A 16769-nucleotide genomic window follows, 5' to 3' on the forward strand; every position below is an offset into this window, starting at 1 on the left:
CAGCCTATGAGTTTTTAACTGCGGCACAGGACGTAATTATCTCATTAGGGCCAAGAGAGCCGGGATTTCCCCGGGGGGGTGACCTAGCTGGTGGGGGGGTTGGCGGCAGGTCCCCCGCGGGTCCCCGCTGCCTCCAGCCCGTTTGGGGGCTGGCGGGTGGCAGCCCCTCTGCGCCCCGTTCTCCCCCAGCCTGGCCGCAGCGCGGCCACTTACACTTGTTGATAGAAGCACTTAAGCCGGGGCGGGGAGGGGGGAATATGGGGAAGGCGTAAAAAAAAAAAAAAGAAAGAAAAAAAAAAGAAGAAGAGAAGCGTTTTTCCTCCTTCTCTGGTGCCCCCCCGCCGCGTTTTTGCGCCGCGGTGCCGGTGGCGGCCCCTGGCAGGGGGCAGGTCGCCGGGCCGGGGGGCGAGGGGCCGCCCCGCTCGGCTCCGAGCAGGGGCGTTTGTTTGAAGAGCTCCGAGCAAGAGCAAAGGGAAGAAAGTTTGGGCTGGGAGCGTGGTTTTTTTTCCCCAGACGTCAGCACAAGGCGGAACGGAGGCTGGGGAGGGAGCCGGGCTCGCGGGGCAGCGGAGATTTTTTTTTTTCTTATATTTTTTTTCTGCTTAATTATTATTATTTGTAGGGGTGGAGAAGGGGGCCGGGGAGCCGCCCGGCACCTCGGGGTGGGCTGCGGGCTGGGGGGGGGAGCCATGGACTCGGCGCCAGCCTTCGCCATGGACAAGGCGTTCGCCCCCGGCGCCGTGCGCGGCCCGGAGCCGCCCGAAAATGCCCAAAGCCGGAAAAACTTCAGCGTGAGCCACCTCCTCGACCTGGAGGAGGTGGCGGCCGGCATGAACGGGACCCCCCCCGGCGGCCCCCCGCCCGCCGGCAAGGCCGTGCCGGAGCCGTCGGGAGGCAGCAGCGGCAGCGAGGCAGCGCCCCAGGACGGTGAGTCCCGCCGGCCCCGCTCCGGAGCCCTGGGGATGGGGTGACCCCCACACACACCCTGCACCTCGATTTTGGGTGCCCTCCGACCCCGTCCTGCAGAGCCGGCGGCCCGCGCGGCGGACAAAGCGCAAAGCTCCGCATCGGGGGGTTCGGGGGCGCCCGGGACTGTCGGGGGCTGAGGCAGGGGGGATCCCCCCCGTCCCCGCCGTTTTCCGTCTGCGACTTCCCGGGAGTATTTTGGAGGCATCCCCGATGCAGCCCGGTCCGCGGCGACGCGATGGGGAATAGCCGGGGAGGGCTGGTCACCTCCCCCCTTCCTTGCCTGTCACCCAAGGGTGCCGGAGCGGCCGGTCCTTTTGGGGTCTGCGGGGGCGATGGGGAGAGGGCGCGGATCCGCCGCCGGGCTTCGTCCCGGGGCCTCCCGTCGGGGCCCTCTCAGATTGTGCCCGCGGGCACCGGCGCCGCCGCGTCCCCGCGAGCCCCGAGCGTGGCGGCAGGGAACAGGGTCCCGCACCAGGGGGACAGGGACAGGATCCCCGCCAGGCCCCGGGACATCGGGCGAGGGGCGACCCCGGTGGTCCCGGGCTCCCCGGGAGGGGAGGCAGCCGCCGGTGCCGGGGGAACCGGGGGAACCGGGGCCGAGCGGGTCCCCGCCCGGTACCGGCAATACGCGGCTGCGCGGCCACCGGGGAGCGTCCCGGGCCAGCGGGACGGAGCCGGGTCAGCGGGGACGGAGCCAGGCTGCTGTCCGTGCGCTCCCCACGGGTCGGAACCGGGCTGAGAGGAGCTGGTTCGGCCGCCGGTGTCCAGGCTGGGAGCCAGGAGCAGCGTCATCCTGTCCCTGCGATGAGCCTTTCTGCTGGCACCGGCGATGGAAAAGGGACATAAAAGATGGGAGTATAGGGTTGGCTCTGGGCACATCTGGACCCGTGTCTTTAACGGGACAAATCCGCCTGCCCAGGGCAGTCCAGCTGCTGTGACCCTGATATGCGAACCGCACCGGGATGTGTAACCGGACTGGGATATGTGATCTGCACTGGGATGCGTGACCTGCGCTGCGCTGCTCTGGCTCCGGTGCTCCGTACACTGCTCCAGCTCCAGTGCTCGCTGCACTACACTCCTCTCCGCCAGTTCCACTGCTCCGTGACAGAGCTCTGCACCGCCAGCTCCGTCACTCTGTTTGTGGCTCTGGAGGCCCTGGAGGACTCAGAGGGTCCCCAAGATGAAGTCCCAGAGTGGGGGTCCTGGGGGAGCCCCAGAGCCGGGTGCCGCTTGGAGAAGCGGCATCAGAGGGGAACGGAGGGTGGAGGATCCCGGAGGACAGGGCACGGACCCAGTGTGACCATTCGCCCCACCGGGCTGGGGCTGTGTCTGCAGGGGGGGGTCTTTGGGGGTGCCCTGGGCTGTTGCGTCTTCCTCGCGCCCGCGTCTCCTTCCCTGCACAATCCCCTTCCCCACTGAGCAAACCCCTACGGACCCACCTTGCCCTGCCCTTTGCTTGAGGCTGGAGGCACTGAGGTCAAGGCCAGGCACCAATTTCTGGGATGAAATCTGGTATTTTTGGTGTTGTTTCCATTCTCACACCCTTTCCCTTGGGTTTTGGTTGTGGTTCTCGGGTTGCCTTTGGAGACAGTGGGGAGGTTGCTGCTGGTGTTAGGACTGTATGGGGGGACCATACGCCCCAGGGCTACTTGCAAAGCAGCCAAGAAAAACCCTCCCCAAATCCTGCTGCTCCCCCAGGCCACTCAGAGGGGGCTCAGGGGGTGATGCGAGTACCAGAGCAAGCGGCATGGGGGCTGCCTGATCCCTGCAAGCCCATTTTTCACCCCAAAAAGGCAATTCATCCCAGCCTGCATCACCCTGCTGCTCCCAGCACTGCTGCACCGTGGCAGATGCTTCCTGCTGGCACCTGCTCCCGCAAGGACATGGGATGGGGAGTGATAGGCCAGGGCTGGGGTTGCTCCAACAAGGCACCCTGCAAGAGGAAGCGTTTCTCCCAGTGATCCCACTTGGAGAGGCAAATACCTGGATAACAGGAGCTAAAAGCAGCTGGTGGGAAGCTGGGCAAGGGGACAGGCAGAGAGAAGCTCAGCGCGTGCAAGCGTGGGCTCCGGAGCTCCCGCAGCTCCGGCCAGGCCCATCCCGAGCAGAGAAGGGGAGGCAGGAACACCAGCCGTGCCCTGCCTGGGCGAGCGGCAGCCTTCGGCTCCCCATCTGAGATGTTTTCAGCCTTGATGCGATGACAGCAAGGGAACTTTTACTGGTAACGTTATCTTTTATGGGCATCCTAAAGTGAAACAGGCCCTCGGTGTTTTCTTTCATTTTCTTCTTCACCAGCAGTTTTTTCCCTCATCAGATGCATGTTTTGAGCCCCGCCGGTCGCTGGCAAAGGGGTTTATTATCCGTGTAAATGAACCCTGTTACCTGAGCATGTCCCGCAGCCCGTCTCCTCCTTCGCCTCCGGAACCCTGTGTGTACAGGGAAGGTTGTCCCCACGCCACAGCAGGAGGATGCTCAGGTCCCCAATCCCTGTGTATGCAGAGGGGGCTCCTCTTTGCTCAGCAGGATTTGGCTCCTGACCACCTTCACCCACCACCCTGGGTACCGCAGACCAGACCTCTCCCCTCATTCCTCTCTCATGGGGGATGCTCGAGTCCTGCCCGCTCCAGGGGCACATCCTCTTTGGAGCAGCTGTACGGGGCACCCAAAAACCCGTGAGGAGGAAACCCCGCCGGACGGGCGTCTGCGGGGGCGGCGAGGGCTGGTCCCCAGTGTCCCCTCTCCGAGCGCGGCGCAGCAGCCGCCCCTCTCAGACCTTCCGCACAACTTCTGAGGTCTTGAAAGCTTGTTCACCTCCTTTCATTAGACTAACAAATAACGTGTAACGCGAAACATCTGTTAACAACAGCCCTTAATGTTCTCAAGATGATAAAGCAGGAGGGTAATTTCAGCCAGCAGGCCGGGGCCGGTGGCTCCGCACACCATGAACTCGCTTCGGTGCCGCTCGGGGATGGGAGAGGCACCGGGTACCGGCTCCAATGGGACTTTGGGATGAAAATCCATCAGGAGCCACTTTCTGTCCCCGTCAGGCTCTGCAGCCACTTGCAGGTCTGCTCTGGGCTGGAGGACGGGACAGGTACAAACCACCTGGCTGCCACTGCCGAGGTGGCACCAGCACCAGGGCACGGGAGAGGCGGCATCGCTGGGCATCCCCTTTGCTCCCCTGCCACCGCGCTAGGGCAGCCTTGTCCCTGTGACCAGGTGCTGGGTGGGTGGCTGCAAGTGGAGGGGACAGAGGGGCCTTGCGCCCCGGCCCAGCGCCACGGGGGATGCTGGCAGCTCCGTCCCGGCGCATCCCTCGGCGCGCAGGGAGTGACCCGGTGCAGCCCGGCTGCAGTGGCGGGGATTCCCGTCCCCGACTGCCTCCGCCTCGGTTGTGCTGTGGCTGAGCTCGGACAGTCCCGCATCCCGACCCCTTCCTGCGCTCCACAGGGACACCAGGCACTGGAGGCAGGAGGGACCTGGCAGTGCTGGCTCCAACATCTGCAGAGGGTTTTTGCCTCCAGAGAGAGGGAAAAAAGGGGAAAAAACAGCACTTTCTCCTAACACCCCATGCCGTTTCTCCCCAGCAAGCTGGGTTTTGGTGGGATCATTGGGCAGGGATGCTGCTTCCCACCCTTTTTCCGACTGGGAAAGGCTGTGGGCGCAGGGGGCAGAGGCACCTCTTGATGCACATCCCATCACGGAGGGGTTGCAGGGGGAGGGTGTCTCAGATCCCATGTGGCCACGTGGGTTTTCCGTGTGCCATCGGGAAGCCTCTGTGAGGACAAACTGCCACTGAGCCCGGGAGGGCACCGCGGTGATGGGACCCAGTGGCCGGACACCTTGTCCGTCCCTCCGTCCCCCCAGGGCTGCTGTGCCTGCGGCCGAGCAGGAACAGCTCAGTGGAAGAGCATTCCCCTCTCCTTTTGGGCTGTTATTTCAGGGAACGGGGCTGATTCACAGGAAAAATATGAAATTTCGACTCGGCGCAGCCAAGAGGGGTGAATTTCAGCGAATCAGCATTTTAAGAGCGCCTGGGCGTGTGTCTGGAGCGGGGAGCACGATGAAATGATTTAGGGCTTTGAGGCTGCCTCATCTGAAACCCCCTGGGCATGAGGCCGAGCTCTGGGGCCGGATTCCCCTGGGAAAGGGGACGTCACCCCCTGGGCTCAGCCAGCAGCTCTGGGGGGACCCGGAGCCAGAGGGGCTGGGAGCAGATCGGTACCCGGCTCCTCAGCCGCATCCCGTGGCCTTGAGCATCCTTTAAGGTGCCCGAGGGGGTTAGATGGGCTTCATCTCGGGCAGGTAGGGGTGGGAAGTCAATTTTCCCAGCAAGGAAAAGCACCCAGGAATAGGGAGGAAGGGGGTGCCCGCCTGGGGCACTGTGCAGAGTCGGGGTCCTGCACCCCAGAACAGGGCCCTGCCTAGGGCCAGGAAGGCAGAAAAACGGCCGCTTTCTGTTAGTAAAGAATAAATAACATGAAAAGGAATGAAAAAATGGGCCTGACTTGGGTTTTCAAAGCAGTTTTTAGATGCCTGTCTGACAGGCGCAGGGGCTGCGTGGAAGCGTCTCGTCTTTCACCCTCCACCCCCAAATTCCAACTAAACAATCAAACAAACAGCACCTAAACCCCAGCCCTTCTCCCTCAAACATGTCGCGGGGCCAACGCGATGCCCCTTTGGGAGGTCCCCTCAGGAAGGCGGCCCGGGCTGGGGGGACACGGACGGGGACCCTCCCCCGGCGCTGCCGCAGCCTCTCGCTGTCCCCGCGGATGCGGGGGGGGGTCCCGGGTCCCGCCCCGGGGTGGGGGCTCCGGGCGGCCCCGAGGTGCAAATTCGGCGGCGGCTTCGCGAGGCTGCGGAGGCGCCGGGGAGGGCGGCGGGGGCCGCCGGGGCCGGGGCTCTCCCCGTCCCCGCGGAGCGGCAGCGCCAGCCTCCCCCCTACCCCCCTCCCGCTCCGCTTTTCCCTCCTTCTTCCCCCTTTGGAGCGCGTATAATAAAGCGGCTTTTCAGCTGCGGCTGCAGCGATAGATCAGGACGAATTGTATGAGTCTATTAAAGTCTGTGTGTCTCTGGATGGAGACTGTGGCTAAGCCCGGCGCCAGCCCCGCGCTCCGAACCAGATGTGTGCAGGCGCCATCCTTTCCAGCCACTGAATCCGAGCGGCTGCAGCCTTCACACGCAAGGAAACTGGAGCGCACATGGCAGGGCGGCCGGGGGAGCCGCGAGCACATGGCAGCCCCGGCGAGAGCCCCGGCGGCCGCAGAGCCCCGGCCCTACGGGCAGGGAACAGCCCGGCCCGAGCTCGGAGCATCCCAGAGGCAGAGCTGGAAGGAGAGGGGCCTCTGCTGCCTGCCCTGTGTCGTGCCCGGGCTCTGCAGGGTATTGCAATAAGGGGGGGCACTGTAATACAGGGGCTGCATTGCAATAACGGGGTGCATTGTAATAAGGGGGTGCATTGTAATGGGGGGGTGCACTGCAATAGCGAGGTGCATTGCAATAGGGAGGGTGCATTGCCATAGGGGTGGTGCATTGCCATGTGGGGGTGCATTGCAATAGGGGGGTGCGTTGCAATATGGGGGTGCATTGCAATACGGGGGTGCGTTGCATTGTACCCCGAATCGTGGAGGGCAACACACCTGGTGTAGGGGTGCACTGCAATGCACCTGAGGCTGTGCAGGGTGTTACGGGCATTGCTCGAGGGGACATCTTGTACCCCCAGTGACATGGGGCGCTGATGGAGGAGGGTCAGTGGCACCATGCAGGGCTTTGCAGTAGAGTAGGGGGTGAATTGCATGGTGGCTGGAGCCGTGCAGGTCATTGCAGCAGGGCAGGAATCACGTTGCATCCTGAGACGCTCAGGGCATTGCAGCTTTTGGAACTTTGTGCATCCCCTATCCACACCAAAAACGCTCCAAACAGCAACAACTCACCCGGCCGCTGGGAGCAAACCCAGCCAGGGCGCCGGGGGCATCCGCTGCATCCCCGATGTGGGCACAGGGGCTCCCGGTGGGCGCATCCCCCCGCAGGCACCCCTGCCAGGGCCAGGAGAGCCCGTGGCATTGCTGCCTGCACGCTCGCGTCTCCCCTTCGGGATCTGCAGGCTGGACCGGCCACATGGCTGCAATTTGGGGATTGTAAATACCCCACGGGGGATTTTTAAATTAAAAAAAAATGACTGGTTTTGTTTAAATTAGAAGAAACTGAGGCGCTGCTAGCAGTCTGAGAGGTTTATGCAATGTAAAGCAAACGTCAAAATTAAGCTGCCGAGCGCCGTCCCTTTGTAAAGCACTTTGCACCGTTGTTGGAACATGGTGCATTTATCGATCAGGTCTGAAATCCTACTGGAATTTGTAGGGAAGCAGCCAGGAGGTGCCGGCGTCCCCATTGCACGCACCAGTCCCATGAACACACGATCGGGCTTGGGGACTGAGCTTGCGAGATGCCCATGGCCACAGAGATGGGACACACCAACGATGTCCCCTCGGGCTGGGAAAAGCTCCGGTGAAACCAATGCTCGCTCAGCAAAAATGAGGAATTCACGGCAAAAACTTCCTCTGCAGAGAAAGGTCCTGGGGGACAGGAGGGACCCCAGCAATGGGGACGATGCTGGGGACATGTGGCAGGAGCAGAGCGGGACTCCATCCTAGTGTGGAAATGGTTAAAGGAGCTGGGTTAAAGTGCCTGCCTCCCCCCCAAAAAAAAGAAAGAAAAAAGAAAAGGGGAAAAAAAAGATACGAGCCACTTATTAAAATGAATGTTTTACAATAAATTTGGCGAGGGGCCACCGACCTCAAATGAAAACCAGACTGAAGGACAACAATCCCGCTTGCTGGCGAGGCTTATCCGCAGCGTCCGGGCGCCCGCGGGGTCTCGGGGCGGGAGCCTCCCGAGGCCGCGGTCCCCCCGGGACCCCCGCTGTGGGCCTGGGATTCGGTGGCATCTCCCTCCGGGCATGGAACCCCCCCAAAAACAGGGGAAATTGGGGTTTGGGGGGGAAGGAGAGGGTCGGGGCATGTGGGTTGGGGGGGAGCAGGGGGGTTTGTGCTGCCTGGCTCCGTCCTCAGCGCGTGCCCCGCTCCCCGTGCCTTGGCAATGACCCTAATGCAATTAGGGCTGCGCGTTAACCTGGAGCGCCGGTGTTGGGTTGCAGAGCCAGATGCCAACGGGGCTGCCTCGCTTGGGGCTTTCGCTTATTAAATTCCAAGAAACCACCTTGTCCTTTTGGAGCGGGGGCTTGGGAGGGACCTCCGGGTCGCCATGTGTAGGGGACACCCCCTTACGCCGCGTCCCGGCTGCGCCGCGTGGGCTGGCGCCTCGCCGGGCACTGAGACGGGCTGCGGGTGCCGCGGAAGGCCGGGAATGCCGGCGGAGGGAGCGCGGGCGAACGGCGCTGGAAACGGGGCCGACGAGCTCTGCGGCCGAGGATGCTCCCCCTGTCACCCCGTCCCCTCGTCGAGAGCATCCCGCTGCTTTCCCTCCTCCCGCGGGGAACGTGGCTGCAATTAATCCCGTAAACGCTTCCGCTGACGCAGGAGCCGCCCGTGCCAAAGCTCCATTCCCGGCTCATCCGGAGCAGCACCGCTGCCGGCGCCGCACGCTCCCCCTCTGTGGACGAGGGGGGCAAATTTCGGCACAGCCCCAAACGCCTGTGAGGATGTGAGGAGCGTTTGGGGCGTAAAAACACCCGGTTCTACCTGGTGCAAACAGCGGTGGCCCCACGGCGTCCCTGGGCTCTGTGGTTTTGGCTCCAGACCTTAAGCCAGCACTGAGCATCTTTGCATTCTCCACCTTTCCTGTGGCATCCAGACCTGGTCCTGCTCAGAGTGGGATGTGGGGGAAGAGACAGGATCAGATCCTGGTCCCTCAGCAAATCTAAAGAGCGGTCAGGAGCAGCTTGTGGGTTAGATCCCGGTGCGGATGGGATGCGAGGATAGGATGCAAAGTGGGATGAGGGATGGGGTGCGGGAACAGGATATGGGAACGGGATGCAGGGATAGGATGTGGGGATGGGATGCTGGATGGAATGTGGGGACAGACGCCTGTGGCAGCCGCCCGGAGCAGCCGGTGGCTCCGTCTCCGTTAAGCCGGGGCTGTGGGCGGCCCGTGCGGGGAGGCCGGGACCCCGGCCGGGCTCGGCCGCGCTCTCACCACGGGCTTCGCCGCTCCGCTCAGCGGAGACGCTTTTCCCCCAGCGAAACTGGCAGCCTGTAAAAACGTGTCAGCGTTTCAGTTTTTTCACAATTAATGAGGTGAAACATCCTCGGAAACATTTCGCTGTAATGTTTCTCCAGTAGCTGAGACTTGCCCCTCTCTTAAATTTTTCATGCGCGCCGCGCGAGCCGGGAAACTTTCCTTAGGACTCAGCACATTTGGACCCCCCCCGGCCTCTCTCCATCCCGAGCCTCCGCGCTGCCTCCGTGGCCTCTTTTGGTGCATTTTTCCCCTTGTTCTGAAGCTCGCGGCGGGCCAGGGAATGGGATGAGCACGGGACGAACGTAACCAGCTTAACGCAACCCTCCGCTCTGGTGCTTTCCCAGATTGAAAAAAAGGAGCCGCTGGGAAAATCCACAATGTGGGAAGTGCTGCCGGGTGGATCGGTCCAAAGGGAAACGCTTTCTCCTGGCTGCACGGGCCGTTAAATGCTGCACGTGAAGCTCTCGTGGACGTCAGTGCCGGAGCACTCGCATTCCCCTGGGAACGGGAAGGGATGAAGGGAGTCCACATGTTTACCGAGAGCAACCATGGGAGAAGCAAAAGACATTGTTTTTCCAAGGGATTTCTTGGCTGTAAAAGGCCCCCGCCACCCTGCGGCTTCCCTGATGAAGGCCCAGCGTTAATTTGTTAAATCCACATCAAGTGCCCGGAGAACCAGTTGTTTATTTTTGCTAATTCAGCCGGCCGAGATCAAATTGGGGTTTTATTTGCAAAGGATAAACCTTAATTAATAAAAGCTATTTATTTGGTTAGGAGCTGGCCGCAGCCTGAGGGTCAGATATGCCGTGATCATTATTTCAAGTAAAACAAACCCAAAACGTCTCTCAACAGTTTGAAAAAAACATAGGAACTTAGAGGGCTGAATTTATTTGTCTTAGGAAGAATTTACAGCTAATTCCCTCCAGGCTATTCCAACCCTTAAATTATACCCAAGAAGAAGAAGAAGAGGAAAAAGAAACTGCTCTTGCAGGAGAAGGGAAGTAGTTTGCACAGAAGAGTTGATCGTTTGGCTGGGGGAGACAGGGGGATGAAAAATGCAGAGCTTAAAAGGTCCTTGGCAAAGGGCTCCCATATAAATGGAACGTGTGAAATAATTTAACGGCAAGACCCGCGGCGCTGGGTCTGCGCCGCAATGGAAAAGGAGGCAGATTGGAAGGGAAGAGGCCCTGGATTGTTGCAAGATCCATCCAAAACCAATGCCGGGAGTGGCTGTGCGGGAGCTCGGGCGGGATGCGGGGAAGCAGCTCCGTGATCCGGACACGGGGACACAGGGATCTGGGATGGGGAATGGCCGGGAGCTGCCGGCAGGGTCTGCACCGCGGCTGCACGGAGGTCGTTTCTCGCTCGCTAACGGAGGTCGTAAGTCAAACCCGAAGCCTCGGTGGAAATCTAGTGAAAATTGCCCATTTAGAGCCCTCGGCCGCGGGCGCGCGGGAGGCGTCCGAGAGCCGCCAGCTCCGGGCCCTGCCTTGGCCAATGCGAGAGCACCGGCCCAGCAAGCGCTTCCTATGGAAAAGCGCTGGGAACAGGGGGAAGAAGGGCAAGAGGTGGAAAAGCCACCTCGGTTTGCGCTCGGCTAAGTCACCACAGCCGTGACGGAGCCGCGCCGGGTCCGTTCCCTTTGCGAACGGGTGAGACTGGGCTCTGCACAGGGCCGTTTCCTACCGTCCAGCCCAGGCTCCATCGCGTCCACGTCCCTCCCCGGGCGGGTGCCGGGGAAATGCAGGAGCACAGGGCAGGCTGCAGAGGGGGCCCGGAGCTGGGTCCCTTCCCGTTCCTTCGCTTCCCGGTGTTCGTTTTGGCTGATTTTGGTTATTAAGGCAGCCTTTTGTGGAGGGTCCAGCTTTGCACGCTGTAAAGCTGTCAGGCAGGCGCTGCTGGCCACGACGGTGGCCGTTACCTGGTCCCGCGATGCCATGGTATGGGGAACGCCAAGGCCGGAGCTCACGAGGAAACGATGCGGCTCCGTTATCCCATCCTGTCTGCCCAGGTAGAGCCGGTGCTGAGCTGCCTCCGGGCAGGAAACCAATGGAGATGAGGGGGGAAAATACACAAAAAAAGGGTTTCCAGGTGGGGAGTTGTGATGGAGAGCCCAGTCCAGGCTTTGCAGGGATGCTCCTGCTTCCTTCAAGCCAAATTTGGGTGGGTGAGAGAAGCCATCGCTCATGGAAAAAGCCCCGTAGCTGGATTTTAAATTGGAATGAAATCAAAGAGGGGTTATAAAATATATTTGTATTTAATAGGGCTCTCTTGAAATGGTTCCTATAATTGAGTTTGGTGGGAGGCAGAGGGTGCCCTTGGTGACAACCTGGCCTGATCCAAGCCCTGTGCCACAGTTTTCCCAAGAAGATCTCAGGGGCATCACAAGCCCTAAGGATGCCTCGCTGGCCCTGTGAGCTCCGCAGGTCTTTCCCAGCAGGATGGTTCCCGTTTGGGTCCCAAGTTCCTGGAAGGCTCGGGACAACCGTGACTTGACTTTTGCATTTGACTCCAGCAGCTCGTTAGCTCGCTGAAGGAAAAACAGGACCAAAAAAGGAGCTTAACTAAAAGGGGCAACTGGAAAGTGGAGACTGGCAGGACATTTGGAGCTGCAGAAAGCCCGGCTGGAGGGAATTCGCGGAATTTTATTTGTGAGCCGCTAGGCACAAAGCACAGCAAAGGGCAGCCCTGGTCTGCAGGGAACGGGCAGCCTCCGACCCAAACGTATTCCTGACCCGGCGCCGTTCGTGGCATCCTTCCCCCTCCAAGGGTGCCCATGTCCCAGGTGCAAGAGCACGGCCCGTATCCAGCCCGGGGGGATCCCGATGGCCAACAAGGGATCGACAGACCAAAGCGGAGGGCTGGGAAAAGCTCTGCCCGGCTCCAGCGGCTGAAATGAGCCCATGGGATTCAGCCGGATCTGCTTTCCTCCCCAGCCATCTCTCCCAGCCCTGGGATGCCTTCCCTGCTCTGCGGTCCAGATCGGCCCCACCGTGGCTAAATGACGCAGGGTCCAGGTGGGCACCCATGGATGGGGACACGGGGCAGTGCCCATGGGGGCTGGCAGGTCCCTGAGGGGCCAGGACCTCCTCCCAACGCTCAGGCCCGCGGTGGGTCGCGGTGCTGGAGGCACCCAGCGCTCCCAGGCTCTGGCTCCGATCCCCGCTATAACACGGCGCCAGGGAAGCAATCCGCTCTTTCCATGACTCCGCTGCCAACGCTGGAAATAAATTTAACCGTTGCTTCTCGGCTGCTTCGGCTGCTGCATGGGCTTGCGTCTGGCACCAAGATGCCGGTATTGGCATTGGCCAGCAATACATTTTCCAGAGAAAGGTGCAAGAAATTCTGCAGGTACAAACTCGGATCCTGACTTTGATGGGAGGGTGATTAGACCCAAGGATAATGTGCCCACTTGTATCCGGGTCTGTCTCCTGGCTTAGAGCAGGATGGGACAGCCCATGACAGTGATACGCTGTAGCATAAATGGACCATAAGGACTTGATGGAGAACTGGTTGGAGACATTTTCAGGCTTTTGATATTCAGAACTAAGGCCCAAATAGTTTTTTCTAGCCCTGAAGATCTTGGAACTGAAGTTTCCTCCCAGCTCAACAGTGTCTTGAAGCAGGAGATCTAATATCCTTTCCAGTAAATTTTGTTACTTGCTCAACTATCATCAGAAAATGCTGCACATCTATTTAATAAGTATCAAGACAGATATCCAGTCTATGCAGAGAGCAATCATTTCTGCCATCCGAGCCTCTAGTTTTGACCCAGAGCAGAAAATCCCAATATAACCCTGCTATGAATCAGAGGAAAGTCATAAAACTATTAACATTTCAAAAATTTCAAAAACTGCTTTCCCACCAGTAGGTACAGATTGGATCCAGATGCTTTATTAAGGGAAAGAATAATTAAGCAGTACCTCCATATAGACAAAAACCAGCGAGAGGTATTCCCCATAAAGGCTTTACAGGCAACTATGTATCTCAGAAGAAGACTCCATAAATTTACCTGATCTGATAATATTAGTGACAAAGAGCAGATTAATCTCAGACTGACTGAAAGCGTAAGATCAACAGTGAGAAGCCAAACTACACCCTCATTTCCATGGGCCAGCAAAGCCAGAAATAAACCCTGCAGGAGCTGATCTCCAAGAGACATGGCAGCATTTGTTCCTAGCTATGAAGAGGTTTTTTACGAGCACCTGCCCGGTTGTAGTCCCGTATCACCTTGCACAGATTTGCTGCAGTCACAATTTCAGAAGCTGCTGGCTTTTGAGAGCTGTGACCAACATCTCAAAGACCTTTTGGCTTTCATCTTCTTTTGCCAGCCATAGAAAGCCCAACCTAAACCCTTAGGAAGAGCCAAGCTCAAGACAGATCACTGTAAAAGCGCCACTTTGCCCCAACCAAGTCTAGGAAAACCAAATTTCAAAATCACACTCCCAGGTGGTTTTAATTAGGCACCAAAATCTCTTCAATTTTTGTGAATTTTGATCTTAGCCTCCATCAGTAGACTTTGACTCTCATAGCCAGAATCCACATGGTTCTATGTATCTTGCTCCCTGCAAAATTACCCGTATGAGCAGGCAGCACTGCTGCTATCTGAGCAAATCCCCTAGTCTTACCAAGGAATGTCGACCTGGCCTTGCTGATCCGAGGCCGCCGTGTGCGCATGGAGCAGGTCCCACATGGATCTGATTCACAAGCTGCCCCTTTTGTGATTTCCCAGGGGAGAGCCTGAGCCCGAGCCGTGGGGCGACCAAGAGGAAGAAGAAGCAGAGGAGGAACCGCACCACGTTCAACAGCAGCCAGCTCCAGGCTCTGGAGAGAGTCTTTGAGAGGACACATTACCCCGATGCCTTCGTGCGAGAGGAGCTGGCGAGGAGGGTGAACCTCAGCGAGGCGCGAGTCCAGGTGAGCAAAGGTTTGTGTGGGAGAAGATAAAACCCTCTGCCCTCGTCTCCACGCAAGAACAGGAACTGTCCCCTCCCTCATTCCAACAGGAGCCAAGTCAGGGCAGGTAGGAGGGATGTGGGGACATCCCTCCAACCCACACGACCCGTTTCTGTGTCCAGCCACACTGACCACGTTCATCTCCACCCAGGTTTGGTTTCAGAACCGGAGGGCCAAGTTTCGCCGTAACGAGAGGGCAATGTTGGCCAACAGATCAGCATCGCTCCTCAAATCCTACAGCCAAGAAGCAGCCATTGAGCAGCCCATGGCCCCACGGCCCTCTGCTCTGACCCCAGAATATCTCTCCTGGACAAGCACCTCTCCGTACAGGTAAGTCCAGGTTTTGCTATGCCTTGCACTGGGAGGAAGGGAAGGAGCACGTGGCCTCCGGGCAAACTGTCTCCGGACAGTTTGAGCTGCTGGTGAGGACACTGGGAGCTTTGGGGGTCTGAAAGAGAGACAGGGGAGCTAGAAATGAACGTGGATCAGCCAAGAAGCCTGCCTGGCTTTGATTCTGGAACTTCTTCCAGCACTGCTCCCTCAGCTGAGTCCTCTGCCCACCGCAGAACAGGATTTGCAGACATTCCCACTGCAGATTTTCCCTACGTCTGAGCATTTTGGAGCAGGGGCACAGTCCTCCTGAGGGATTCACTCGGCACCATGCTGACCCTTCCCACATCTCGGAGCCGGAGAGGAACAGGTCCCTTCTTTGGTTCCCAGCTTTGGCTGTCCAGCCATCACATCCAAAACCCAGAGTCAGGGCCTCCTGCCGCATTTTTTGAGGGGTTCCCACATGCACTCAGTGCATTCACATAAAAATGCTAAAACCTTGACTGCTCTTATGGGAGATGTCTAGTAATGGAGAACAGCCAGTGTGGCCTGGGAAAAGGTCAGGAAAGCTCAGATTGCCAATAACCCTCCAAATGAACGAAGCCGGTGGTGCTCTTTAGCTCCAGAGCTGCCATGGGCACTGGGGCTTCTCCATGGGTGGCATTGACATCTGATTCCTCCTCCTCTCTCTCCCTCATAGCACTGTCCCATCCTACAGCTCGAGCGGGACCGCGACGCCCACCCAAGGAGTGAATATGGCCAACAGCATCGCCAGCCTACGCCTCAAAGCCAAAGAGTTCAGCCTGCATCAGAACCAGGTGCCAACTGTGAACTGACTTGGGCCAATCCGCCCTGGTGCCCTCATCCAAGATACCAGTGTGGAGCTCCTGTGCCGGTCCCGGACGAACCCAGCCGCCCGCCCAACCCAAGTGCCACTCATCCAATGTCTCAGCACCTCTCCTCTCCTCTTCCCTTCCGAAGGTAGAGCCAGTCCCAGTCCAAAGTGGCACATAATTACAGACACATGTGGAGCAAACTTGGTTAGAAACTTGCTTTTCAGCACATCCTTATAATAAAGGCTATATATACACACACATACCCCCCACGCTCTCCGAGGATAAACAGACTTGCCAAGCTAACAAGAATTTGCTTCCAAACATGGAAGGATCTTGGACCATTGGTTTTGACCAATTTGGGTATCCTGCCTGGAGAGCCAACGAGTTATTGGGTCTTCTCCTCCCGTGGGGACAGCATTCAGTGCTGGGAGGATCATGACACTGCATGAGGCCATCGTATAGAGCCCCCTTCCCTCCAGGCTGTTGTGACTGCTCAGCAATCTGACTTGCTTAACTCAATAGCGTGGCCAAGGATGACCCACGCGCTCGCCTAGGTGTACAGCACCGGAGTGCAACGCTTGAAGAGACTTGTGCAAGCCAACGGTGTGAGGATATGTCCTTGCTGTCCCCCTGCACTACGTTTAGGAGCTGCCTGTGTCAGCACAGGGTGAAGCTATGGATCTCTACCTGCTCCAAAGAGGTGCGGACAGCTGGAGCATCTCCAAGCCTGTGAGCAACCACGGCGGGGGGACCGTACCGTTCCAAACAGCCCCCATGGCTCTGAGTCGATGAATTTGCCAGCAATTCTGCAGCGCCCCGGGTCATTGAACCATCCCAGGGAAAGAGAAAATTGGAAAAAGCTGTTGGTTTCAGCTGAGTAGGCGGCTCCCCGCGCTTCGTGCCAACGGCAAAGCAGGCTTCGTCTTCCGGAGGCACAGCCTCCCCTTCGGCAGCTTCACAGATGTGTTTAGGAGTCTGGGGCTGGCGTCTCCATTTATTTTTTATTATTATTTTTGCAGAAAGGAAATGTTTCCCCTCCCCGCCACGCAGCTGAACGAAGGGGCTCTTCCTTGCAAGGTGGGACATGGACACGTGGCACCAGCCCGGGGCCTGTGAGAGCCATCCGTGCTCTGCTCCAGCGGGAAAGGTTTAAACAGCCATGGCAGAGAAAGGGAGCAGGACCAAGAGCCCTCAGGAGAGTGTCTCCCGCTGCATGGATAACCTCCCCTCGCTTACACCACCCTGTCCTCCATTCCGCACGCGGGGTTCAGCTGCAGGGAGAACAGCTCTTGGCCTCGATCCACTCCTGGCGCTGAGGCTACAGCGCTCGGATTCACCTGACCGGCGTCTGCTCGGAGCAGGGAATTCAGCAGCACCGGGAGGATGTTTCGTCGAGCAGAGATGCAGAAACCCAAGTGTTTGCCCCTTGGGTGATGCTGCAAGGCCACCACGGTCAGGAGCAGAGCCCTCCTCTTCAAGAGG

General features: G+C 59.0%; 1 protein-coding gene across 1 annotated transcript; it reads left to right on the forward strand.

Moving 5' to 3' along the window:
- Positions 1–579: 579 nt before the first annotated feature.
- PRRX2 (paired related homeobox 2) lies at positions 580–15705 on the forward strand. Its single transcript, XM_088525455.1, has 4 exons — positions 580–927; positions 13898–14082; positions 14273–14451; positions 15152–15705. Exons 1-4 carry the CDS (start codon positions 690–692, stop codon positions 15285–15287), a joined length of 738 nt encoding a protein of 245 aa, XP_088381581.1. The 5' UTR covers positions 580–689; the 3' UTR covers positions 15288–15705.
- The last annotated feature ends 1064 nt before the right edge of the window (positions 15706–16769 follow it).

Source organism: Tinamus guttatus, unplaced genomic scaffold (assembly GCF_059628265.1).
Source record: "Tinamus guttatus ecotype Peru unplaced genomic scaffold, ASM5962826v1 Tinamus_guttatus_pri_ptg000226l, whole genome shotgun sequence".
NCBI classification, from domain to species: domain Eukaryota; kingdom Metazoa; phylum Chordata; class Aves; order Tinamiformes; family Tinamidae; genus Tinamus; species Tinamus guttatus.